This window comes from Eleutherodactylus coqui, chromosome 3 (assembly GCF_035609145.1).
Source record: "Eleutherodactylus coqui strain aEleCoq1 chromosome 3, aEleCoq1.hap1, whole genome shotgun sequence".
Classification (NCBI taxonomy): Eukaryota; Metazoa; Chordata; class Amphibia; order Anura; family Eleutherodactylidae; genus Eleutherodactylus; species Eleutherodactylus coqui.
This window is the reverse complement of record NC_089839.1, coordinates 290,255,497-290,282,652: the sequence shown is the minus strand read 5'-3', so window position 1 is coordinate 290,282,652 and position 27,156 is coordinate 290,255,497. Positions and strand designations below refer to the sequence as shown.

The following is a 27,156-nucleotide window of genomic DNA, read 5'->3' as shown; positions in this document are numbered from 1 at the left end:
ATCTCTCACCTCATTCCAATCTTTAATATGTACTTCCTTGTACCAAAGTTAATATGAAAAATAAGTAAATACACAACACAGTAATAAAACACTTCGATCTATGAGCTATAACCACAATATATAACATCAATGTGTTTATAGCATCTGGTAACAGAAGGTCTATTATTTCAGAGGCTAAGAAAACCCATAAACTGTACCTATTTAAATCTATTTAAGTAGATACCATATACCCATAATGACAACAAAACTGCCTTTCCCACGAGTGTATATTGGCTGCCATTTTCACGTCCGGCCAATATACGCTACGTTGTGTGAGGGATTAGTGTTTAGGATCGGTAGCAACCTGGGCATAAGCAGTCAGAGACAGTGACACATAGGATAAAGTCTTTAGTCCAGGCTTTGCCTGGGATTATTTCCAAGCAAACAAAAGCAAAATACAGGCCTTAACATCAGGCAAACATAACATAAATCCTGCTCGTCTGAGCACTTACTATACATGTAGCGTCCGTGTCTACACACTGGTAAACAAATGGCTCCTGCACACAGCCAGCCAGGACTCTCAGACCTGTAGAGGTCTCAGCTCTCCTGCTGGCCCTGTAGGTCCAGGCTTTATATGGCCTGGTACCAGCCCCACCTGGTACGTGGGAGTGACCATCCCACCCTTCACTTTGGTCACTCCAGGAAAAGCCGGCCCGGATTATGCAGCTTGGAGCCACTTACTCACTACAACGTGTTAGTGGCTTAATGCCACTAACACTAAACTGCCGGCTTCCTCCACCGAGCCCAGGCTGCTCGGTGGCACGCATCTGACCAAGCGCTCCCCAAGGCAGCATAGGAGAGCATCCTCGGTGACACATACCTGCCCTCCAGCACCTTGCCGGTCACCGTCTCACAGTTGGTAGAGATAAAACTGGTGAATGGGCGCACAAATCAAACGCTTGTGCGCCCATTCAGATGGCATGGGTCCCGGTGCATATACGCGGAGACTACCATGCTGTCACCCCTTTCCCCTGCCTCCCCATCGCAGGCTCACCTCTGCTCTCCTCCCTGCTCGTTCATTGCAATGGGAGAGGGTGGGGTGGAGCTAAGCACAGACCTGTCCCACCTCCTCCCACTGATGGCTATGGACAAGGGGCGGGGAGAGGGAGGAAGCTTAGGCCCGCCCAAATCCCACCCCTTGTCAGCAGCCAGCAATGGGAGGGGCGGGATAGCAGTAAGCTCCGCCCCATCTAATTGCAAAGAGCCAGCAAGGAGGAGAGCAGAGGTGAGCCTGCACGGCGGGAGGAGAGTAGAGGGAGGGAGTTTAGCAGCCATGCTGCTAAACTCCCTCCCACCTGCGGCCGCTGCCATGGGCTCCCATAGGAGCCCATGCAGCAGCCTACGTATTCAGGCCCAAAAGATAGTTCCAGGACTATCTTTTGGGCCCGACATAAAAACGCTCAGCACCATATTGGCCAGTCGGGCGCTTTTACATCTCAGGAATACGGACATGTGATCTGATGCATTGGGATCCAATGCATTAGATCACAGCGTATATCAGCCGGCCGTGAAAACGGCCGACTGGTATGCGCGCATGTGAAAGAAGCCTAAGGCTTCTTTCCCATGAACGTATATCGGGCGGCTGATATACACTGTGACCTGATGCATCGGATTTCGCTTAGCTCCGCCCCCAACCCTCCTCCTACAATTACAAAGAGCCAGCAGGGAGAAGAGCAGAGGTGAGCCTGCACGAGGAAAGGAGAGTAGAGGGAGGGAGTTTATCAGCCAGGCTTGTGGGAAGAAACCCTTAACGTGCTTTATCCAGGTATAGCGCAACACCTGTTCATAGGTTGTGTGTAGTATCACAACTCATCCTATTCACTTCAGTGGAGTTGAGCTGCAATACCAGATACAGTACATGGACAGGTGAGGCGCTGTTACTGCAGAAAAGCAGCAGTGTTTTTCTTCATTCTCTACAACCCCATTAATATTGATAATTAAAGGGGTTTTCTGGGCTTTATCATCAGTTGATCGATGGGCTTCCGCTGCTCGGGATCCCTGCCGATCAGTTAATCCTCCATCCCACTGCCATTGCAGCGGGACCAAACGTCATCATCAGTGGTAAAGGCCAGAAGTGTAATAAAGGCTTCGCTGCCATTGAAATCAATGCTTCTATTACACTTGCAACTCTGACCGCAATGAGGAGCTAGAAGATTAATAGAAGGCATCACTCCCAATAATTGCAATAGGAGCAGAGCCTTTCTATTACAATTTTGTCCCTGACTACTGATGCAGACGTCTGACCCCACTGAACTGACAACGGACCCAAGGATCAGCTGATCATCGCGAATCCCAAGCAGTGGACCCCTGTCGATCAACTATTGATGACCTATCATAAAGGTAGGTCACTAACAGTAAAAGCTCGGAATATCCCTATAATATATACAGTGCAATGCCTTTAATCAAACATTTGCTAAACCAACACATTCCATTTTTGCTTGGCCGTGTGAAAACAAGCAATTTTTGTACTACTTTTAGACATTAGTAGTAAATTTGTCCCATTATGTTTGGGCTGCCTTGCCGAAGCTTTGTGCTTTAAACACAGCTTTCTTTGACCATCCAATGATTCAGAATATTTGATAATTCAGCACATATTAGACCCTACTAATCCAGGACTAAAAGAATTGTATAAACATAACCCAACGGGCAGATTCAAATACTCAAGTCTCAAGCAAAAATGAATGATAAAATATGAGGGTTTAGCGGTGCCACTGCCAACTTCAGGTAAATGTCAGCTGTAATCTGATTGGTTGTCCACCATGATATCATAAATGATTTATTCTGTGCTGTCTACAGTTGCTGTTGGGATATTGATAACCGGGGTTATACTGAAATGTATGGGGATGGGAAAGTGTTTCTGGATTTGCTCCTCATGGGATTCATTCTTGGAACTGGCAACTTCCAACAGCTCACTTTTTGGAGAAGTGCAAGTCTGACGGCTGTCACTAGTTGACTCTACAGTCCTATCTTCTTGAGAACCCTCAGTTGACCTTTTACATCCCAAATAGGTTCCTGTAGGATTTGAGTCAACATGAAAAGATCCGGGTTTCAAATTGCTATTTTCTAGCATCACAGACTTTGTAGTAAGCATCATTCGGGGCGTGGGCACTGCCATGCCCTTCACTAGGTCAGGACATGTTGTAGCACTTGACTTCTTCTTTAGAGGCTGTGGTGGACCTTCAGGGGCTGATAATGGTTTTGAGATGGAAATGTAGCTCCAGTTGTGTAGTTCCCTGTTGTTGTTGTGTCTCCGATTTGGTGAACTGGAGGTTCTTGAGCTGTTTGGACAAAATAACCTGGATACATAGTGGGACCTTCCATGGAAAGATGGAGTATGGTCCATTGTCATAGGGTTAATTCCATTTATGACTAGTCCAACACCCTGTTTCTCATTATTAGGAGATATAGGTATCTGTTTGCTGCTTTGGATAGAATTCTTCGTATTTCCAGGATTATTTACCCGTTTCTGCTCGGCAACATTCTTGTCCTTGGCCATTTCCACCCTTTGCTTTGTTCCGTCTGCAGATAGGTAATGCAGGATGACCTTGATATTATCCAATGATGGTGCTTTATTGGATTTGCTCTTTTTCACCATGGCATCCTGTGAGCCAAGTTGCTTGTTTTTCAAAAAGTCTATGGTACAATCCGTTTTCTTTTGCAGATGGGGACCCATTGGAGAGAAGGGTTTGCTCACTGGTTGTTGGGAACTTGAGAAGTAGTAGGGTCTTGTAATCAGGTTCCTCCGGAAGTCGGAGAAGTTAATGTGATGATTGTAAACGATTGGGTGTGTCTCACTTATATTCTGTGAAGGGGAACAATAATGTTAATATTATTCATCTTTTATTGAGATTTAAAAGGGGCATAACTATAGAGGATGCAGGGGATACGGTTGCACCCGGGCCCAGGAGCCTTAGGGGCCCATAAGGCCTCTCTTCTCCATATAGGGAACCCAGTACTATGAGTAAAGCATTATAGTTGGGGGCCCTGTTACAGGTTTTGCATCGGGGCCCGGGAGCTTCAAGTTACGCCTCTGTCTGTGAGGCTTCGTCCCTGAGCACACATGGGATAGTGGGGGAGACACTGAGCTAGGGGATATTCTGTATAATTTCATGATAAATTCAATGTTTTACATAAAAATGTATTTAAAGGACTTGTAGAAAAAGTTTGTGAGTCCTCCTTGCCCGATTGCCTGCCCATTCATAGAGAAAGCCAGGGCTGGATTGGAGCCCTGGCTTCAGCCCCCATGATAGCAAACACTCAGGGGTCCCCGGCCGCCCCCAACTCCGGTTTTCACTGGCTTGGCAGATCTGCTGCAAAGCAGTGAGGCTCAATTTTGTGCCTGTTGCACGTTCCCCCAAACGAGTCCAGACTGTATCTTCTAACTTCTGAGTCAACACTAGGATGTCTATATGGGGTGACATATGGGCGGCACTGACCAATCCCTGGTCTCAGAATCTGTGGTGCAGGTTCTAGGCCTGTGTCACACGAATGCATTTGCGCAGTGTTTTGCATGCGCGGAATAGAACCCATTGATTATAATGGATTCGTTCACATTCGCGTATTTTGCCCACTCATTACGTTCGCACAAAACTAGCACATATTGCGTACCAAACTAGCATATATTGAACTAATTAACTTCACTGACCATTTCAATGAATGGGTAGATGGCTGCATGTTTTTTTCCGGGCGCAAATGTGCATGATTTGCGTGCAAAAAAGTACAGTAATACATGCGCACAAATACCCCACGCCCATTGTGCAAATACACGGCGCAATTGTGCTTACACTTGTGCGACATTAGCCTTTGGCCAATTTCACACGGCCCAATATCGTGCTTGGCCCTGTGAAATTAGCCTTATGGTACGTTCACATGTAGCGGAAATGCTGTGGATTTTCCTTAGCGGTAAATTTTGTGGCAAAAACGGCAGCATTTGATTTTGACTGTTTTTGATGTGGATTTTGCTACAGAATTTACTGCTATATATCCCAGAGCTTCATCATATTGGCGACTTCACGTGACTACATTTTCACGCGAGACTCTGCAGACTGGCAGAGAATGCTGAGAGTCATAAGGTGCTTTTACACGGGACGAGCTGCCAGGCAGATACCCGACAGGTTGTCCCAACGCTAATCGTACTAGTACTTTTATACAGGATCGAACATCGTTAGTGAATGAGGCCGAGCGGGCCAGGAAACGGCCCGCTGCACAACGATACGTCCTTCAGTTTTAGGCTTCTTTCCCACGAGTGCATATACACCGCGTTTTTACACCCGGGCGTATATACGCTACCCATGTGAAGCATTGGTTCACAATGCATTCGTTCATATGGGCGATTATACGTCACATAAATATGTCAGCACCATGAAAGATGGAACATAAGCAGCCAAAATACGTCCAGTGTATACATAGTTCTGGAACTATCTTTTGGTCAATATACACCAGCGGGTCCCATAGACTCCTATGGGTGCAGGGAAAGAGAAGGAAGAGGGAGGCATTTTTGCAGCATCCAACGCTGCGAAAAACGTACAGGTGCCTCTATATAGGCACTGGAAGGCAGAGGGAGGGTTTTCCGAGGTGCGGTGTATTTTTTCACTAAAACCAATGCTGGCAGTCATGTTATGGTCGAGAAAACGCTAGCCATAATAATGGAAAAACGCCCATTCAGATGCGAATACGGAGCAGGCGTGAAAACGTAAAAAAAGTCATAGCGTATATCTGCTTATGCATGTAGAAAAAGAACGAGAAGCGAGTGAATTCTTGTTCGGCGTTTTGTCATAAATAGAAGTATTGAGATAATGCGGCAGAATTACCTGAACTTGTCCGCTAATTGTTTTCTGTCTCACAGTTGTAATTTTAATGTCAGATTTCTTCCTTCCGTCCCCCATGCACACGGAGGCTGCGGCTGCTTTCTGGGTATTTTCACTGTTAGCAGGAAAGAAAATAAAAGTAATTGACCCTCCTTGATCTCAGGCTCATCACCCGCTCATTTCGGATTCCACTGCAATAGCTGTCCATAGACATGCTGTACTTAATGATTCTCCGGTGTCCACGAGCGGAAGTCAGCTGCGATTTTCGGCTCGTGAAGAAGAATCACAGCATTTTCTATTTTGCGTGGAAAATCATGCATACAGCTTCCATTGCAGTCAATGGAAGCTGTCCGTCCGTCAGAAATACGCGTCACCGCCCAGCACCGGCGCATCATGCGCTGCACTGTGCATGCTCGCCGGCTGGGACACTCGTAGCGGATCCGGAGAGGCGAGTATGGGGTCTCTGGGGGGCGCCGTGTTGGATTCCATTGCGATGTTCCGCTGGCAGAATCCGACACAGTGTGGGCATGAGGCCTTATAGTACAATCCCTTTGAAGGGATTCTGTCATCAGGTTCATGCTGCCCGAACCTGAGCTGAGCTCAAAGTCACAGGGGTGGGAAACTGACAGCACCCTCCCTATACACAAGCAGAGAGAGAAGCTGTCAGTGGGCGGGAAGAGCGTGGCGCAGCCGGCCCCCCTGGACTCAGAGCTCAGGAGTCAGACTTCAAAGCTCATTTATTCTGAAGCGCCACAGTATTTTAGAATAATACACCAACGGGGGCAACAGGCAGCATGAAGCCGGGGGTTCAGGACAGTTTTTCAGCCTCTGGATACAAACAATAATGTTTCTATTTACTGACAGCAAGCTGGAATCTTGAAAATGTTGAAGTATTGAAGCGGAAAATCCATAAAAAATATATCTGTAATAATATTTATACAATGTAATATTATTTTGTAGAGATTCAGTCCAATGATAAAGATCACCTGCTGAGAATACAAGTTTTCTAAACAAAGTTAAGTTTTGGGGGGTTAATAAAAGTAAGGGTGGTTTTCCATCTGCACTCCGAGTTTCCCTTTCCTGCTCTGTTTGGGAAGCAGGAAAGGGGAATCCCCACTCCTGAAAGACTCAATTTCAGGATGGAATCAAACAGCGCCAAATGGACCCCATTGACTATAATGGGGCTCATTCGGTTTCCTCTTAACTGTCCGACTTGTAGCCGGAAGCAAAGTCTCGTATGTATCACTTTTTCTTCCGATATTTTGTGCCGGAAACCTCCAACTGAAGGTTTCAATGGAGAAATGGTGTGAAACCACCCTTATTCTTCTAAAATAAAAGGACAAAATCATATATGATTTTCTCATTTGTACACCCAATTAAGTCCCCCATGTAACATGCTTGATATTAGTCTGCCCCCTACTGGTGTTTTTCTGCAATTTATTCAATTGATGGGTTGTAGTAAAGGCTATGTACACCTTTGCATTCTTTCTTTCCCCTTTAATCAATGTGTTTTTGGAAATGAAGACTCTTTGTAATTGGTCTTCATTAAAAATTTCTTATACTTTGATTTCTATGCATGTTTTCGAAGGCACTGCAAACTGGAGGATTGAAATCTTAGCAACTTCTGTTTTGTCAGAGTAAACTAGTGCATTCATGGCCATTCCACTGTACTAGTACAGAGAGCTGTGTGACAATGCCAAAAGATGGTGAAGGAGAGCAGGAGGAAAGAGAGAAGAGCAGAGAAAGCTACTATTACAGAGGGCTGTGTGACAATGCCAAAAGATGGTGAAGGAGAGCAGAAGGAAAGGGAGCAGAGAAAGCTACTATTACAGAGGGCTGTATGACAGTGCTAGGAGATGGTGGAGGAGATCAGGAGGACAGAGAGCAGAGAAAGCTGCTACTACAGAGGGCTGTAATTTACTGCTAGTGAATTTTCTGAGCTTAGCAGTGAAGGGGAACAGACCAGCAGCTACTCAGAGAAAGTATGGAATGGAGAGATACTAGCTGATTATGTGGTTATGCTGAGCTTGTGCACATTGATGAGAGACCAGCTGATCAGTGCTGGGAACACTCCCTAGCTAGAAATTTGAATGTAGGAGAGCTTGCAAACCAAGTGTGATGCTTTCTAAATGCATGACAAGGAAAACTTAATGCAAACACATATAAGTGCATCATTTTTTTTCTGCAGGGACTTAGTAAGTAATGAGTGTATTGATTTTTCATGCACAAAGGTTACCATAGCTTTTAATGTGTATTCTCATCATTATCATGTATTGTACCTGGAGAGATGACTGTTGTCTGTGATGTTTTGCACTCTGCTCCATCCACACGTATCTGGTAAAGGTGACATATTTTCGGGCTTCATATCATCACCACATAAGGGCACTTCAGATTTTTCTACTACAACTGAAAAATTCAAGAGTTTGAGATATTTGTCCAAATGTTATATTTAGAAATGTTGATGAATATGCAGCGACATATCAATATTATTGAAGGCTCCTGGGTAATATATGAACTGAGGTTTCTTCAGAAACTTTTCAAACGAAAAATAAATAAATCATTCAGTTGTGCTGCCATAATAGTTCCCAAATACTTGTGTCTAACACTGCGCAAATAATACCAATGGTGAGAAATGAAGTGCAGCAAGCACAGTCACATAATAGCGTTAGATTGTGCCCATATAATACAATCAATCATTCAGTGCCTACTTAATAATGCAATGCATAATAGTGTCTATATAATGACATCATTCAGTGCAGATATAATAGCGCTACATCGTACCCACATAATACCAACAATGAGAATATAAGTGCAATGGTGCCAACATAATAGTGCTATACAGTGCTCATATAATACAATACCATTGAGTGTCCACATAATAGTGCTATACAGTGCCCATATAATACAATACCATTGAGTGTCCACATAATAGTGCTATACAGTGCCCATATAATACAATACCATTGAGTGTCCACATAATAGTGCTATACAGTGCCCATATAATACAATACCATTGAGTGTCCACATAATAGTGCTATACAGTGCTCATATATAACTTTAATTTAGTGCCCATATAATGGCGCTATGCACTGCCCACATGATATTTTGTACAGTGCCTATATAATACTATCATTCACTGACACTAAATATCATATCTACATAATAATGCAATGTTAGTCAACCAATGCTCAAGTAAAACCATAGCTAATGCCTTCATATAAATATGGCCTGATGTGCAAGGGTGAAAGTTTAAAATAGACTGCTTGAGCTGTGGATAAAGTAATACTAGAGAGCCCTAACTGGTGGAGGCACAGGTATATTTGCTATTTTTGCCCATGCTATAATCTGACCCTGTGGATATCCAGCTCCGTACCCCTCTGTGCAGCAGCACTTATATCGGGCACCAGATCATCTGATTGGCCAGGATGCCAAGCGGCGGACCCCAGTTGATCAACTACTGATAAGCTAACCTGAGGATATGTTATCAATAGTATTTTCCTAGAAAACCCTCTATAAGAGTGCTGTGCAATGCCCATATAATGCCATCATTTAGTGCCCACATAAAAGTGGTACATAGTGCCCATATAATACAATACCATTGACTGACCACATAATAGTGCTATACTATGTCCATATAATACAATCATTCAGTACCCATTTAATAATGCTATGTAGTGCCCATATAATACAACACCATCAATTGCCCACATAATGGTGCTATACAGTGCCTATATATTTCCATCAGTTAGTGAGAAAACAAGTGCAATAGTGCTACACCGTGCCTATATAAGACAATATCAGTGAGTGAAATTAATGCTATACAGTGCCCATATAAAACTTTTGTTCAGTACTCATATAATAGCGCTATGCAGTGCCCACATAATACCGTCATTCAATACTCACATAATATTATATGGACACTATAGAGCAATATTATCATTCAGGACCTCAAACTATCATGTCTACATATAATAATACAATATCCAAACAGTGCCAAAGTAAAAGCACAGTTGCTGCCTATATATAAATGTGGCCAGATCTGCCAGGGAGAAAGTTTATAATAGGCTGCTGGAACTGTGAATAAAGTCATAGTACTGTAGTGATCTCTAAGTGGCGGAGGCATCGGGGCCTTTATCCTTCTTGCCCATGCTATAACGTGCCCCTGTGGATATGCATTAATCATTACTAGCACACCTTTCTATAGTACCTGCATATTCTGTAGTCCTGCTATCATAGTAACTAACCTGCTGTCTCCGAGTCTTGTAGCAATCTCCTAGAAGACACAATGAATGGTGCCCCCATCTGCTGGGTAGAGCCAGTACTGCGGTATGGTGCCCGACTGGACAGAACCAGACCGGATTGCTCCATGTGACAGAGAGTATCCAAGTTCGGTATCGATTCCACCTAATGGGGAATAAACATGTAAATTTTTGCAACAAACCGATCCAAAGGCAAAAAATCTAATTCATCAAGGCCAAGGCTAACTTCACCCGGGCGAGCGCGATATGGGGCCGTGAATCCCACCCCCATAACGTGCTCCCCACCATGTGAAATCACTATGGATGCCAGACATTTTCCTGGGAACACAGCGTCGCATCACTTCAGGGGTGCAGGGATCCTCTGGCGTGCCTGTCACAGCTGCGGCAGAGAATTGCGGAGTTTATCCCAATGCTTTCAATGGGGCCGGCAGTGCGACGCTAGATCACACACAAGATGGAACATGTGATTTGTTTCCTGCATAGCATCACATCGCGGCGCTATTCCGGGCAAAAAAAAACGCTCATGTGTATGACCTCATTCAAAAGATTTGCGCAAAATTTGTGTCACACAACGCACAAATCTCACCTAAGAGTCATCCATATTAATATATTGATCATACCTGAAGAGCGCGGACCAGGAACGTACCTCGCTTCTCCAAGATCTACGTTTTGCGGAGACACATCTCGGCTTTGTCCGTTTTTTCTGCTCTCTCTCTGTGATTGAGAAAGGACGCATTACTGAGATTATTGAGATCAAATTTGCAACAAGACGATTGAAGTTACATCCCAAGTGTTCTAGTATTTAGATACAATGTAACATTCAGCATCCAGCAGTCCAGAAATTCTCTGATAGTATGGCGTAAAACCCCAAGATCATCCGGAATTTCTCAAGACTAAAGATGTTCATAGACACAAAGTTACTACAGGATGAGCCAGCAGTTTTCTTCCCAGAATAGAGCAGCTGCCAAGCACCACTTATCTTAACCCTTTGCAATCCAATTTTGGATTCAGGGTTTCCTAGGGGGTTTTCTCTTTCTGCCATTATACAATAGCGCCATCTGCTGGGTAGAGCCAGTACTGCGGTATGGGGCATGCTGGAGAGGCCCCCGACAACAGAACAGCCAGTAATATGTAGTAAGAATACCCTGCCGGACGTCTTCCGACATCAGAGCTGTACAGCCTTCAATCAGAATGTCTTTAGACGTCAGACAGTGGATTGGAAAGGGTTAAAGCTGTTGTCTGGGACCTTTACTATTGATGACCTACGCGCCGGATACGTGATCAATAGTTGATCGTTGGGGGTCTGCCACTCATAGTCCCCATAGATCTGCTGATTGTCAGGCCCACTGTCAGCACTGGAAGCAGATAGCGCTGTCAATACTGCAGCAGCCCGGTTGGTACTACAGGCACACCTCCCACTAAATTGAATGGGAATTGTGCCTGCAGTACCAACCTGAGCTGCTGCAATGTTGACAGCGCTATGTGCATCCAGCGCTGACAGTGGGCCTGACAATCAGCAGATCTATGGGGACCCTGAGTGGCAGACTTCGACCGATCAACTATTTTCGACCTATCCTGAGGATAGGTCATCAATAGTTATAGTCTCGGAGAAACCCTTTAACCCCTTAACACTATATGATGGAAGTTTACGTCCTGGCTGTGGCGTACTTAATGCATCAGGACATAAACCTACATCATGTGAATGGCGCGAGTTCAGAAGCTGAGCCCGCGCCATCCTGCAGCGGGAGGCAGCTGTTACTGATAGCCGGCCTCCCTCTGCAACAGCAGGGATAGATAAGAATAGCAATCCCCGCTGTAACCCCTTACATGCCATCATCTACAGCATTACTGAAGTGCATTACATTTAGGGCTTATTCACATGGGCGTATGCAGCTTCGGTCCTTGAAATATGCCGTATTTTAACAGACCGAAACTGTACGTATTCACTGCATATTTGGACGCAATCCCATTGACTTTAATGGGCAATATTGATCCGTAAATAAAGTTGTAATTCCCAACAACTGCCATTAGGGGGAACTACAGGTTCAATGGGAATTGTACAAATCCATATGCAGAGAGCTCCCCCTAGTTGCAGCTGCAGGGAATAAACACTTTTCCTAAGTTTTCCATGCAACATTTGATAATGTGGTGCCTGTCAGATCCCATCTGCGCCAGATAAATGTTATTCAGTAACGCGCTATTATTGAACTATTCCATATATATTAATGCCGCGCTGCCTACAAACAGTCTCATGGTTTTACCATACAGCTTTTACATTGTTAATCTTCTTTACTACAACATGGGTGGTACCGCTTCCTTCAGCACCCGGCGCCACTCACCTGTTTGTACATTTCTTAATCTGTTTAATTGAATAAAGCATTAGATGTGCTTCTCTGATTATGCTGCAAGTTCTCCTTTCTTGCTTTGTCTTCCCATATAAGTGGTTAGAGGGGTCAGAATAGGTTATCACTGTCAAATCGTTGGGGAACTGCCATTTTGGAGTTGTTTGAAAAGATCATGGCCCTTGGCACAGCGCCATACATTTCATAGTGGCAGTGTCCAGCATAGCGCCTCAATCCCATTTTGGGTGCATTTACATGGGCGAGTGCAATATATCACACTTGAAAACCCGCAATTTTTATGCGAGTGCGATGTGTTTTGCAAGAAAATCGCATCATTGCACTTGCGATTTTCTCATTAGTAAAAAAAAACCAAAAGGTTTCGTACGGTGCTAGCCAGTAGAGCAAAGTGTGGTTGTTCTCAGTGAGAGAAATCTCGTAGATATGATACCTTTTAATGGCTAACAAAAATACATGTTGTTACAGCAAGCTTTCGGGTGGTTTTCTTATCGACCCTTCATCAGGCTCATGAAACTGGTTTGGATGGCACACAATTAGAACACAAATGCAGAGATGACACCGCTCTTGATCGAAATAAATGTTCACACACAGAAATTCGAGACTCAATTTTAGACTCAAGACTTACACTAAACAACCTGAGAAAAGAGATAGATACTTAATCAGTCCACTGAGCTAAGGAATGTGACAGTTTTATGATGTCTGTTATCTCTCCTTTAACCCCTTCTCGCCCTATGATGTAAGGGTACGTCATGGCAGGCTGGTACTTCCCGCAAAATGACGTACCCTTACGTCATCGGGATAGCGCGAGATCAGTCATGTCAGTGATAGCCGGCCTCCTGCTGCAACGGCGGGGGAGGGGGGGCATCGGAGATGCCTCCTCCCCCCCGCTGTTAACCCCTTCCTTGCCGCGATCTAAGTAGATTGTGACAGGGAAAGAGTTCACAGAGGGAGCGCGCTCCCTCTGTGTCTCCAGCCGGCTCTCGCGATGTTATCGCGAGAGCCCGGCCTTTCGCCATGGCAACAGGATGCCAGACATAGTTACAGTGCTGGAAGTCCCTCAGAGGGACTCAAATTGTGTAAAAAAAAGAAAAGAAAAATGTAAATAAAATGTAAAAAAAAAAACCTTTTTGGTGCTTTTTCTAATATTAGCATAAAAAAGGTTAAAATGGCACATATTTGGTATTGTCGCGTCCGTAACGACATGTACAAAAAGTTGAACATGCTTTTTATTTTGTACGGCAAAAAGCGTAATAAAACCCGCTAAAAACAGAGGCAAAATGCAAATTTTTAGCATTTTGCCTCCCCAAAAATGCTATAAAAGTGATAAAAAAAGCCATATATTCCCCAAAATGGTACCAATAAAAACTACAACTCGTCTCGCAAAAAATAAGCCCTTATAGAGCTCCGTACATAGAAAAATAAAAACGTTACAGGACATTGAATGCAGCGATAGAAAAAAAAAAAGATTTCCAAAAAAAAGGTTTTTTATTGCAAAAAAGTGTAAAAACCTAAAAAAAAAATAAGAATTTGGTATCGTTGTAATCATACCAACCCGCAAAAAAATGTATTGTGTCATTAATGCTGCATGATTAACGCTGTAAAAAAAAAAATCGATGGCAGAATTGATGCTTTTTCTCTCCCTGTTATCATAAAAAAAATAATAAAAGTTTTACGATATAGTCTATGTACCAAAAAGTGGCACCAATAAAAACTACAGTTCGCCACGCAAAAAACAAGCCCTTATACGGCCGCATCAACGGAAAAATAAAAAAGTTATGGCTTTTGAAAAATGGAGATGAAAATCCGTCAAAAATCGTTGCGTCCTTAAGCCCAAAATAGGCCGTGTCATTAAGGGGTTAAAGTCCAAATATAGAAATGGAAACACTAGCCCTGTAGCACCACCTATTGGATGGCAACATTCTTACAAATCAATTTCAGAATTTTCATGAAGTTTAAAAAAAAACCCAAAAAAAAACAATGATTGGGAAGAGGACACCCTTTGTGTTATAATTGTGTCCCTTCAAACCAGTTTCAAGAGAGCCACCCGAAAGCTCGCTGTAACATCATGTATTTTTGTTAGCCATTAAAAGCTATCATATCTACAAGATTACTTGGTTTCTCTCACTGAGAACAATCACACTTCACATAAGTGAAAAACACACATGAAAATCTCCCATTATTCTCTATAGGAGCAAAAACACGTAGTGTTGCACCTAATTGTACATGCCAGCACGATGCAATTTTTTTCTGCTTTCATAAGAAAGAATGGGCGACTCTTTAACAGAATCACCCCAAAATAGGACACGCCGTTTTTCTCTCACATTGCTTCTTTTCGCAGCGCTGGAAGAGAAAAATTGTACATGTAAATGAGCCCATTAAAAGCAATAGGTTATTTTCCTGTGCGATTTCTGTCCATCCTGCAATGCACAGAAATTGCCCTTGTAAATGTTCCCATCAGTCGAGCGCTGCAGTTTCTTCAAACAGCTGAGAATAGGACATCATTGAAAATAGCCCGGGAAACTGCTTTAAGCATCTTAGCAAAGTGTTCAAAATCATTTCAGCTGCCAAATTGTAAACATATGTGAAATAACTCTGGAATGTGTTCCCATTCATCCATGAGCCGTACCCATATTTCCTTTTTTTAAGTTTAGAATCAAAGTTAGCCCAAAATTCTATGTTGATTGATATTACTAATACATTTTTATAGCGATCGGACCTCCATTTTTTGAAACAGAGCTTCAAACCCCTTCATAGACAAAGAGTTGAATGATGAAAGTCAGGCTGTTTGCAACTGCTGCCACCACTAGAGGGAGCTCAAGAGCCTACTGCATAAGTACAGTGAAACCAATAAGAACCCAGTTTACAGTAAACTCTTGAGCTCCCTCTGGTGGTGGCTGTTGGCAGTAAAAAGTTTAGGTAACTTGTCTATGCAGGGGCGTTGGAGCTGTGTATGAAAAAAACAAAGCTATGAGCCGGCGCGGGTGACAGGTGAGTTGCGGGGGGGAGAGAGGGAGAGAGAGATCTCCCCTCCATTCCTCCCAGCTCTCCCCCGCCGCTCTCCGCCCCCCGCCGGCCCCCGAATCTTTAGAGATGAGTGGGGAGATACTCGGCTAAGGCACTACTCGCTCGAGTAATGTGCCTTAGCGAGTATACTCGCTCATCTATAATAATGAGCCATTGTCATCTAATGGGGCAGATGGAAGGCAAACAATCCCCGTAAATATTCATCACTACAGATTGTGGTATTAAGAACACACCTTCCCTTTTGGAGCCTGGAGAAAAGCAGCGGCCAGTCGCAGTGAAGCGTTGCAGATTTACTGTCTTTCCCGACTCTGTGTTAATTGGATATCTGGGGGAGAAAACATGGCTCAGGATTTTAGAAGAGTAACACTCAGAAGAAGAAGTCTTTTAATGTGTCCTGCACTATGAAGGAGTCCAGAATATTTTGGCCTTAGAGGGCAGGGGCACACAGAGATAAATGCTAAATTTATTTCTGCATGCAGCTGCCAGTGGGGGGAGCTCTTTGTAAATGTATGAATAAGATGTGTATGTAGTAAGCTCTCTCTAGTAGAGGCAGCCAAAAACTATTTAAAGGCAATGAAAAATAAATGCACATATCTTACTAAGTCCATGCAGAAAAAATGATGCACTCATCTGTTTTTTTTTCTTTTGCATTGAGTTTTTCTTCTCATGCTTTTTATCAGGCCTCATACTTGATTTGCAGGCTCTCCTACATTCAAAAAACAGATGCTGCCCCCAGAAAGGTGTTTTGTAAATTGAATCAAAATTTTGGGTCTGTTTAGATTTAATAACATTTAAGGAGTTTTCCGGGAGTTTAACTATTGATTACCTATTCTCAAAATAAGTCCTCAACAGTTGATTAGCGGGTGTTGCTGCTTGGAATCCCCACCGATCAGTGCCACTGCAGCGCTATCTGCACTGACAGCAATTCCGGGAATCAACTGATCAGTGGGGATCTCGAGCAGAAGACTCCGACTGATCAATAATTGAGGACCTTTCTTGAGGAAAGGTCATTAATAGTCAAAGTCCCAGACAAACTCTTTAAATGTTGACATTAACCCTTTGCTACTCTAGACCACCACAGATAATACCATTTAACCTAAACCACCAAAAATATTAGATATTAACCTCTACATCACTTTAGATCATTACAGAGATGATCAGGAATACTAACCCTTAAACACCCCTATGCAAAAAGATGGAAAAGTGTGGACAATCAGAAAACATTTTGGCATTTGCAACATAGACACCAACCAATTTGGAAACCCATTTAAAAAGTTTTGTGTTGGCCATTTGAGGGGTCATCCAACAATAAGTTTGATTTAGGGAAGTCTCACTGCTGTTCCCTCTGCAGAATATTCCATCTGCAGTGCCCCAGAAGTATAACAGAAGTCAATGGGTGTCCATGCAATAGCTGGATGTGTCAAGTCCTCCAGAGAAAGGCCCTTACGCCACTGATAGAGAGCATTATGGCTAAAAGAAGAGCAGCTTCAGTTGTGGACCTCTCTATCAACTCAGAATGTCCTAATAGGGGCTTGGGGTCTTCATGGAAGAGTCACTTAGGATGTCTCTTCCTTGCCTAACTTAAGTAAATCAAACCCTGGATGAGAACTATAATCACATTCCAGAAATATTGGACACATTCCAATACTGGCTGGTGTCCTACCGTAAAGACCTTGGTGATGAGGGCTTCCCACTGTTGGTTCTCTCATCGGGGTCCTGATCAATCTCTGCTTCAAAATCTAATGACAGGGGGATTCTTAGAGATGCTATTGTTTGCAGGTAGCTCAAACTGCGCTTCTAAAAGAAAACAAATAAAATATAATCTATAATGGCATGAAGTTCAATTCCCCCTAAAATATTGTCCATAGCCGCTGGAATAGGGTTGAACCACAATACCAGGCACATCCTATAGACGAAAGTGGCGCTATTCTGGAAGACAGTAGCCATGTTTTTTTCGTCGTTCTTAAACATTTCCTTTGAATTCTTCATTCTGATCTCCTGGTTACAACGCTACTTAACACACACACATTACAGTTGCCATCAAGATTATTCACACCCACCCATTACAAATTAGGTTTATTTGTCATGTTTACAAACTTTCAGCTGTTTGCAAAAAAGAACAATTTAAATAGCCTACACAAATGGTTTCTCCAAAATCAACACAAAATTACACTTTTTAATAACTACTGCAACTTATTCAACTTTCTGAAAGAATCCCTCATAAGAGCACACATTTGCAAATTAGATGCTGTCTCAAATACATCTGATGTAACTAATCAAGGGCTTAATTAGTAGCATCAGGTGTGTTTGATATAAAACATGCCAAGTATCTGTTGATGTTTGATTGCGTATTAGATGTATGACTAGGGGGCCCCTTTTACACGCAATAACTGTTGTGCTCATGAGTGCTTGACAGTCATCCCAGCAATTAACGTTTCTGTGCTTTTACATAGGAGTGTTTATTGCTCAATGAATAAAGGCGGAATGAGTGGGACGGAGATCGTTCAGGCCCACCAGCCTCCGTTCACTGTAAACAGACAGTCGTACATAGGCAATGTTTACACAGGCAGATGATCGGCATTGGCTGACGATTTCTTTTGGATGCACTTTAGTCGTTCGGATCGTGCAGACATTCACACCGAATGATTATCGTTCAGATTGCAGCAAGAATATGAACGATAATTGGTCAGCGGAAAAGAGCCCTAAGTCCAGAGAGAGGTGCAAAAAGCACAAACAAGGAAAAAGCATAGCAAATATATACCAACTGTATAAGTATACACTACCGTTCAAAAGTTTGGGGTCACCCAAACAATTTTGTGTTTTCCATGAAAAGTCACACTTATTCACCACCATGCGTTGTGAAATGAATAGAAAATAGAGTCAAGACATTGACAAGGTTAGAAATAATGATTTGTATTTGAAATAACATTGTTTTTACATCAAACTTTGCTTTCGTCAAAGAATCCTCCTTTTGCAGCCATTACAGCATTGCACACCTTTGACATTCTAGCTGTTAATTTGTTGAGGTAAGCTTGAGAAATTGCACCCCACGCTTCTAGAAGCATCTCCCACAAGTTGGATTGGTTGGATGGGCACTTCTGGCGTACCATACGGTCAAGCTGCTCCCACAACAGCTCAATGGGGTTCAGATCTGGTGACTGCGCTGGCCACTCCATTACCGATAGAATACCAGCTGCCTGCTTCTGCTGTAAATAGTTCTTGCACAATTTGGAGGTGTGTTTAGGGTCATTGTCCTGTTGTAGGATGAAATTGGTTCCAATCAAGCGCTGTCCACTGGGTATGGCATGGCGTTGCAAAATGGAGAGATAGCCTTCCTTATTCAGAATCCCTTTTACCCTGTACAAATCTCCCACCTTACCAGCACCAAAGCAACCCCAGACCATCACATTACCTCCACCATGCTTAACAGATGGCGTCAGGCATTCTTCCAGCATCTTTTCATTTGTTCTGCGTCTCACAAACGTTCTTCTTTGTGATCCAAACACCTCAAACTTGGATTCATCCGTCCACAACACTTTTTCTCAGTCTTCCTCTGTCCAATGTCTGTTCTTTTGCCCATCTTAATCTTTTTCTTTTATTGGCCACTCTCAGATATGGCTTTTTTTTTTCCACTCTGCCCTGAAGCCCAAAATCCCGCAGCCGCCTCTTCACTGTAGATGCTGACACTGGTGTTTTGCGGGTACTATTTAATGAAGATGCCAGTTGGGTACCTGTGAGGCGTCTGTTTCTCAAACTAGAGACTCTAATGTGCTTATCTTCTTGCTTAGTTGTGCAACGCGGCCTCCCACTTCTTTTTCTACTCTGGTTAGAGCCTGTTTGTGCTGTCCTCTGAAGGGAGTAGTACACACCGTTGTAGGAAATCTTCAATTTCTTAGCAATTTCTCGCATGGAATAGCCTTCATTTCTAAGAACAAGAATAGACTGTCGAGTTTCAGATGAAAGTTCTCTTTTTCTGGCCATTTTGAGCGTTTAATTGACCCCACAAATGTGATGCTCCAGAAACTCAATCTGCTCACAGGAAGGTCAGTTTTGTAGCTTCTGTAACGAGCTAGACTGTTTTCAGATGTGTGAACATGATTGCACAAGGGTTTTCTAATCATCAATTAGCCTTCTGAGCCAATGAGCAAACACATTGTACCATTAGAACACTGGAGTGATAGTTGCTGGAAATGGGCCTCTATTCACCTTTGTAGATATTGCACAAAAAAACAGACATTTGCAGCTAGAATAGTCATTTACCACATTAGCAATGTATAGAGTGCATTTGTTTAAAGTTAGGACTAGTTTAAAGTTATCTTCATTGAAAAGTACAGTGCTTTTCCTTCAAAAATAAGGACATTTCAATGTGACCCCAAACTTTTGAACGGTAGTGTATATATATCCATAACTCCCACCAGTATCTTTTTTTTCAGGGTTTTCACCTTAAACAATCTACGGTAAAAGGTTCTCAGCTTATTTAAATATACCGCAAAGTGTGGTTTCAAGTATGGGAAGCTTAAGGCTATAACCACATCTTGCACTCATGTCCAATTTTTATAAGAGATTTCAGCTAAATCAGAGAATTTTGCTGGGTTTGAGTAAAAATTGGACAATAAACACTATATGACCGCAATATGTGAATTCACCCTGCCTGTCTAGAGAGAAGTGTCTAAGGCCATGGTCAGAGGCATAACCTGAAGCTCCTGGGACCCATTGCAAAATCTGTAACAGGGCTCCCAACTATAATACTTTATTCATAGTACTGGGCCCCCTATGTGATAAGAGCAGCCTTATGGGCCCCTAAGGCTCCTGGGCCCGGGTGCAACCACATCCTCTGCATTTCCTATAGCTATGCCAGTGGATGGTCACATCTGTATTCAGGGTTTTAATTTTTCTGCTGCGTCAAAGCAAGAAAACCGTATTCCAGCTGGGAACAAATCTATCCTATGAGAAACCCAACGGTGCCTGATGGACCCTGTTGACTATAATGGGGGTCTGTCTGGCACTGATCATGCCCATCAGCAAAATAGTGCAGAATGCTGTGATTTTGCGAGCTCTGAATAAAGCCTCCTATGCAGATGTGAACAGAGATTTTCACTTACAATGTACACAATTAGGGCTCGTTCACATCTGAGTTAGAGATTCTATTCGGATCCTCTGATGCAAATGTCCGTTAAAATCCAAGGCAAAATAGAACTGTGTGCAGCGCTATTCCATCCTGCAAAATGCCGCAGGGCATAGCAGAATCCAAGTAAGACTTCATTATAGTCAAATGGGCCGTCCGGCACTATTGGGGTTGGCCAAATCCAGTACCTCCGATCTTAAGGCCCATTTACACGTAGCGATGATCACTCGAAGATCGTCCAAACAGCAGTTTTGTAACAGCTTTGAGCGGTCATTTTGCATAAACTATCAAGTAGCTACTCAGCTACTGAATAGCAATTTAGCATGCAAATGAAGCTTTTATCTGAATGCAGTTAACAGCCCGAGGGCTCTTATCTGCATTCAGATCCTTTGTTCTTCGATGGGAAACAATGCTATCAGCACTACCCGTGGAGAACTCCTGATAAGACCGAACAATGATTTTTAGGCTGGCTTGAATTTAATGAACAGCTAGCAGTGCGCGAAAAGTGCATGATGGCCGCGCGTTTAAACGCAACGATGATTGCTCAAACGATCGCTTTTTAGCTATTCTTGAGCGATCATCGCTCGGTGTAAATGGGCCTTTACTGTTAGGATGTAGCTGAACAATGGAAACCCTTAGTAGCAGTGGGAACGAGCCTTTGGTCCATCTTGCTTATCTTTGGAGTAACACTAGAACTGGAGAGGATTGACCCGTCCTATACATTTGTAACGGTTGTGTCTGCTGGTCTCTCTAGACGTTAGATTATCGGCTGGTGTCTCTAAAATGGGGCCATATTATCCATTGCAACGCCCTATATATTCACCGCATGCACCCGCCGCCTGCATGGCGTATTGCGTAATATAGTATTACAACATCAAAACAACCTAAAATCAAGTTCTCATATTTAGTAATATCATCTGTGAATGTGACTTGTGGTTAACAACTCGGCACACAGAAATGGGGTCACCGCTGGGTTTTTGCTGATACAGTTCGTGCCCTACATTTTTATTTTCACTTTTGCAGAAAACAAATAGGGTCAACTTACATGGGCTTTATAAAGAGCAGCAACGGGGGATTTAATTAATCTAAGCTCTTGATTGTAATGAATCTGCAGCCCCCCCCCCAAAAAATAACTAAATTACATTATATGAGGTGCATTCATGTTCTACGGTCTCCTCATTTTTTTTCTATAAAACTACGTATCCAAAAAAGCTGAAGGTATCGTCACTTCTCATCATATTCTCCCTCTGGACACACACATTTCCCACAACATCTATGCCGTAATTGCATGGCCGCTGCAAACGCTTCTTGAGGCGTCTATTTGCCCACTGGAAAATCACAGATGCAAGAGCGGCACGACTGGAAAACGTGCGACCACGGAGAGCGTCCTTCATCGACGTCTCATCCATTATGGCAACGGACAGAATGAAGGTTCGATCGACATTCGCGGCACCCATCTACAGGAAACTTTGCGCAACTTCAGATTTTCAAACAGGATGGTGTGCACAGATCCTATGGAAATGCTGACTTTGCAGGCAGTCGGCGGGTCTCCCTTACCACTTGCTCCGCACGCACAATCAGATTGTTGGACCGGTTGGTGCATGGCTCAGGCCCATTTGGTTCGTTCTCACTTAACGATCGTCCTTCTTTGAACTGTCGCCACCAATGACATTTTTCATGTCCACCACATCTCACTCCACTGACGATGAATGTCGATGGGTCCACGAAATAAACGGATGATTGCTCGCTGTTCTTAGAGAGTGAATGTCGCTATTTTAAGTTTAGGAAACCCTTCTAACTCCAGCCGCTGTCATGTGAGTTTTGTGCGCTGGATGATTCCACCATCTGTTTATACTCATCCCCGAAGAATGCCCCCGTCTTCCAAAATGAGTCCCATGTTCCTATCTGCTCCTATTCAAGAGCTGTATAGCTTTAAATCATAATGTCTTCAGAGGTCACACAGTGGATTGGAAAGGGTTAAAAGACAGGTTCTTACCTCTCTGGATCCAGCGCGGGTCTCCTCCGTCGCGGCCGGATATTCTTTCTTCGATTCGCCCAGTGCATGCGCAGTGCCTTATTTTTTCTAATCTCTTGCTTTCCCACGTATCTGCGGCACATCAGCAGTGACAGCTGTGGCTGTGCCATGGATCGAATAGCTTCCATTGACTTCAATGGAAGCCGTTCCTGCGGGATCTGTAGGAAAATAGAGCATGCTGCGATTTCTTCCACACGCTGGGAAAAAAAAAAATCACATCCGCATGTTTTTAGCTGCTCTGTGGGCGCTAATGCATCCCTACGGGGCGGCTTGATTTGCCCATCCCCGCGAGGGTTCCGCAAATCAAATCCGCCCGTGTGCATTGGCCTCAGTCTAAGGAGTCTCAGGTTTCTTCTGCTCAGTCTTCTGCTTTTGCAAGGTCTTACATTATATTGTGCCAGTAGCAATTAATACTTCATGTATAGTTTTCGCCCCACTTCCAATCTGCAAACTTTGGTCATCTCATGAGCATGAACTTACCTTTGCGTGTTTGGCCAGAATGTCCTGTGAATATTTGTCCAGGGCATCGAATCCGAGCAAAATCCTCTGCGCCATTTCTCCATTAGGCTAAAGAACAAGAAATTCCAGTAAAAACATTTAAATATATTCTCACTCCTTGATGCATCGTTCTATGTGAAAATCAATTCAGAATTTGATAACTACGGTAAAGGCGCCATGGTGAAGTGTTGTCAGGGACATAGGGGGTGCAGAGGTAGCAGGGGCACCTAGTGCCTGACGGGACTCATAGTCCTTTTTTGTTACATAATGTAACAGAACATTCTGCTAGGCAAGTCTGCTGTGAAAATCCGCATGTCTAAATTCGAATCTTGATGCACAATTGCCAGCAGAAATAATCCAATTTCGAATTTGCATCAAGATCTGCATGCTAGACTTGTAGATTTTGGTGCAGATTTTTCCGTAACGGTCAAATATTGCGCAGTGTCTACGGAATATTCCATTACGGATTAAAGCACCCAAAGGAGTGCTCAATGGCACATGACAGCGTAGAGCCGTCTTTCAGATTTTGCATTGGGGCCCAGGAGCTTAAAGGGGTTGTACCAGAATTTCAAGTTATTCCCCATCTACAGGATAGGGAATAACTTGCTGATAGGAGGATTGTCTCACACCAATCTTGAGAACAGGACTCTTATGTCCCACTTTCCTCTCACTGCAGGGGTCGCTTCTTCTCCCGCAATGACATCACTCTGAATGGAGCACTGGCCGCTAACGGAAATACCTTAGCGGTGCCACTCGGGTATCCCTGGAGCCCCATTGAATAGTGAATGGAGCGCTGGTGTGCTTGCATGAGTCTCCTCCTCACTGAAGGCAGTAACCTCACAGTGAGGAGGATGGGGGACACAGGACCCCCCATTCTTGAGATTGGTGGGGATCTCAGCAGGGTAAATAGCTGCGTATAAACGCTCGTGTGAATAAAGCCTTAGGCGAGCTTCAGACAAGTTTTTTTATTGCATCTATTTTGCTGCAATTTAACGCGTCTGAAAACCGCGACCATCTGAAGCATTGGATGCTAATGCATTCGTTCAGATAGGCGATTTTCCAACACATAAAATCGGCCGGGAAAGACAGCGCATACGACGCACATTCCTGCCGGACGCTTATACGCCGAACAGAAAAGATTGGACTTGTTCTATCTTTTTCAGGAATACTCTGGCTGGTCCCATAGACTTCTATGGGAGCCTATTAGAGTTGCAGGAAAAGGGAGGTGGGAGGGAGTTTAGCAGCGGCTCGCACTGCAAAAGTCCCTCCCTCTACCCTTGCTGGCAGCTCCCATAGGCTGGTGAGGGAGCTTAGCTCATTAGCTCTGCTAAACTCCCGCCTCCTCCCTTTGCCGGCAGCCGGCAAGGGGCGGAGAGGGAGTTTAGCAGAGTTGAACTCTCTTCCCTCAGCCGACAGAATTCTGTGCTGCGATGTATACACACCGCAGTCCCGCCGTCTGATTGGATGAGAAAACAGGAGATGCTTCTCGTGCATGCGATTTTCGGTTGCGATACGGGCGGCTGAAAATCGCAACATCCATGTAAAAGAGCCCGTAGTCCTCATTCGCATGAGCTATTTACGCAGCAGTTTTTCTGATGAAACAGCCGAAAATGGCTATGATGTGAAGCGTTGGATTCCAATGCATTCATTCACAAGGGTGATTTTTCCCGTATGTGAAAAAAACACACCATTCAAACATCAAATCGCCGACCGTTTTGGGCCGACGATTTTCACGCATAAAAACATAGGTCTTGATCTATCTTTTGACGAAAAACACCCTTAAAAAAGGGAGGGGAAGGGAGTTTACCTGCATGCAGCGCTCAGGAAAGAAGACAGATGGCTCTATTTAAGCATTAGAGGTTATTACGAGGTTTTCTGCCGACCGCGATACACCCGTGTGAATCGACGAGAAAAAGCTAATTAATCGCGAGACTCGATAGCAGCTATTCTTCAGCGACACAATTCTTGGCCGCGGCGTGGCCGGCGTAGATTGCTACATGACTTGACAGAATTGGGGCTCTGTACACTAAAAGCTGTGTAACTTAATTAATGCACATTTTAACAATGTGTACAGATAAGAATGTCTCAAACTACAACAGGTACATTATTCAGGACTTTTTCAAACCCCTATCAATCGCTGAAGTAGTTATTCCCGCCAGCCCTTCAGGTATAATGGAGTCCTAGTTATCAGTAGGGATTAATGAGCTGCTGACACCTCCATCCAATCAATACCACAAATACAGAGTACTACTATGATGATCTGCAAGCTATGGCTTTCCAGCAGTTGTAGAACTACAGATCCCAGCATGCCCCAGGTGAAGTTTCTCCCAGCTGGAGAGCTACAGGTTGTATTTCAGTGCTCACATTATAGCAGTCAGTGTGGAGTCACAAGCTGCAATCATCCCTCCTGCCACCATTTACCCCCTGTGCCCGGATTCCTCTGCTTGGCATTCATGCCCAGTGTAGTTCTGGTCTGCAACTCTTCTAGCTTTGTGCGTCCTTCTGGTTCCTATGGACACGACCAGCACTTCATCTCAGTGTCCACTAGAGGGAGCTCTGTCCGTCCAGTAGCAAATTACTAATGAACTCGATTGATTTGGGGGGAGAATTTTGCAATTCTGCAGATTTATCTCCATTTATGAGCTGGCATATTGCAAATACCACAATGCCTTGATATCAGACAAAGGTGTTCGGAGGCAGAAATACTGTATTTCTGAATACGGTGCCATGGACACGTTTTGGCGCAATCATTGACTTGACTTATGTCTGCAACGTATTTATTAAAGTTTTGAGCGCATGATCGAGGGCGTAATTGAGATTTTTGCTCAGTATTTTTGTACTCCTCTTAGGCCTGATGCCCACGGCTAGGTTGGATTCTGCCCGCAAAATATAGCAGCGGTATCAGACCCGGCACCCCCCAGAGATCCTATACTCACCTCTCCGCAGGAGCCACAAGTGTCTCGCCTGGCGAGCCGGCGCACATGCGCAGTGCAGCGCATGACGCACTGGTGCTGGGCGGTGACACGGATTCTCACGGTACTTCTGCAGTGCTCACAGCGGACGTATCGCGGGATGGACGTCTTCCATTGACTGCAATGGAAGCCGTCCGCACGATTTTCCGCACAGAATAGAACATGCTGCGATTCTTCCCCTAGAGCGGAAAATCGCAGTTTATTTCCGCTTGTGGGCATGGGAGAATGGTTTACCACAGCATGTCTACGGACTGACATTTGCTGCGGAATTCACGGTGGGCGTCTGACAGCGAATTCCGCAGCGATAATCCGTCCGTGGCCATCAGCCCTTTCGAGGAATTTTTCAAAAAGTTCTTTAAAGAGATCCCGGACAAACCAAGATGGCTGCAGCGCTTCTCTTCCTAATACCAGTCTCATCTAGTCCTTTGCTCCTGTGGACTCTGCCTATTATCAGGATTTGGATTGCCTGCTGATACTTGTAGTTCTCTACCTGATTCCTAACCCAGCTCTGCTCCTGGATTCCACCACTTGCCTAAAGTCCCTTGAACCTGTTACGGATACCTGTAGCACAGTTGGATCCTGATCTCTGCTGACTTCTGACTATTCTCTTCAGATTTCTTGCGTGGGATTTGTGGTACGCCTCGTTCTGATTATCATGCGCAGTGCAAAATTGCTGCCCTACACAGTGATAAGCTGCTCACCTCCGGCTCATACAATGGTAAGACGCTGTGCTATACTCATAGTGTTTTACGCATACACTTAGGCCTTATTCACACGAGCGTTGCGCTATCACGCTGGCTGCATCACAGCCGAAAAACGCATGAAAATGAAAAACACGTGATTAAGTCGTGGCAAAAATTTGCATTTTCTCGTCCATTCACACAGGCGGCTCCGGCGTATATCTCGCTGCAGTGTGTAAATTCCTCAGTCGGCATAGACCCTCGGAAAGACTTCTAATGCCTAAATAGAGCCAGCTGTAATCTTTGCCCAGCATTGGACGCAGCTAAACTCCCCCTGTCCCTTTTTTTCAGCTCCCA

The 27,156-nt window shown here is 44.1% G+C and overlaps 1 protein-coding gene across 4 annotated transcripts in view; it reads right to left on the bottom strand.

The window, feature by feature from the left end:
* The window catches only part of LOC136621862 (uncharacterized), a 32,280-nt gene extending 6,634 nt beyond the window's left edge, over nt 1-25,646 (bottom strand). Inside the window, exons 1-9 of one of the 4 annotated variants that reach the window (XM_066597655.1) lie at nt 25,569-25,646; nt 23,130-23,216; nt 17,153-17,286; nt 15,723-15,814; nt 10,752-10,819; nt 10,091-10,250; nt 8,126-8,252; nt 5,850-5,961; nt 16-3,841 (exon numbers count right to left, since the gene is read on the bottom strand). In XM_066597655.1, the coding sequence (XP_066453752.1) occupies nt 2,816-3,841; nt 5,850-5,961; nt 8,126-8,252; nt 10,091-10,250; nt 10,752-10,819; nt 15,723-15,814; nt 17,153-17,286; nt 23,130-23,216; nt 25,569-25,598 (1,836 nt within the window). In that variant the 5' untranslated portion in view covers nt 25,599-25,646 and the 3' untranslated portion in view covers nt 16-2,815. Of the gene's footprint in view, nt 1-15; nt 3,842-5,849; nt 5,962-8,125; nt 8,253-10,090; nt 10,251-10,751; nt 10,820-15,722; nt 15,815-17,152; nt 17,287-23,129; nt 23,217-25,511 lie in introns of those variants that run through there. The other 3 variants (XM_066597657.1, XM_066597659.1, XM_066597658.1) reach the window with 3 other exon arrangements.
* Between the last annotated feature and the right edge of the window lie 1,510 nt (nt 25,647-27,156).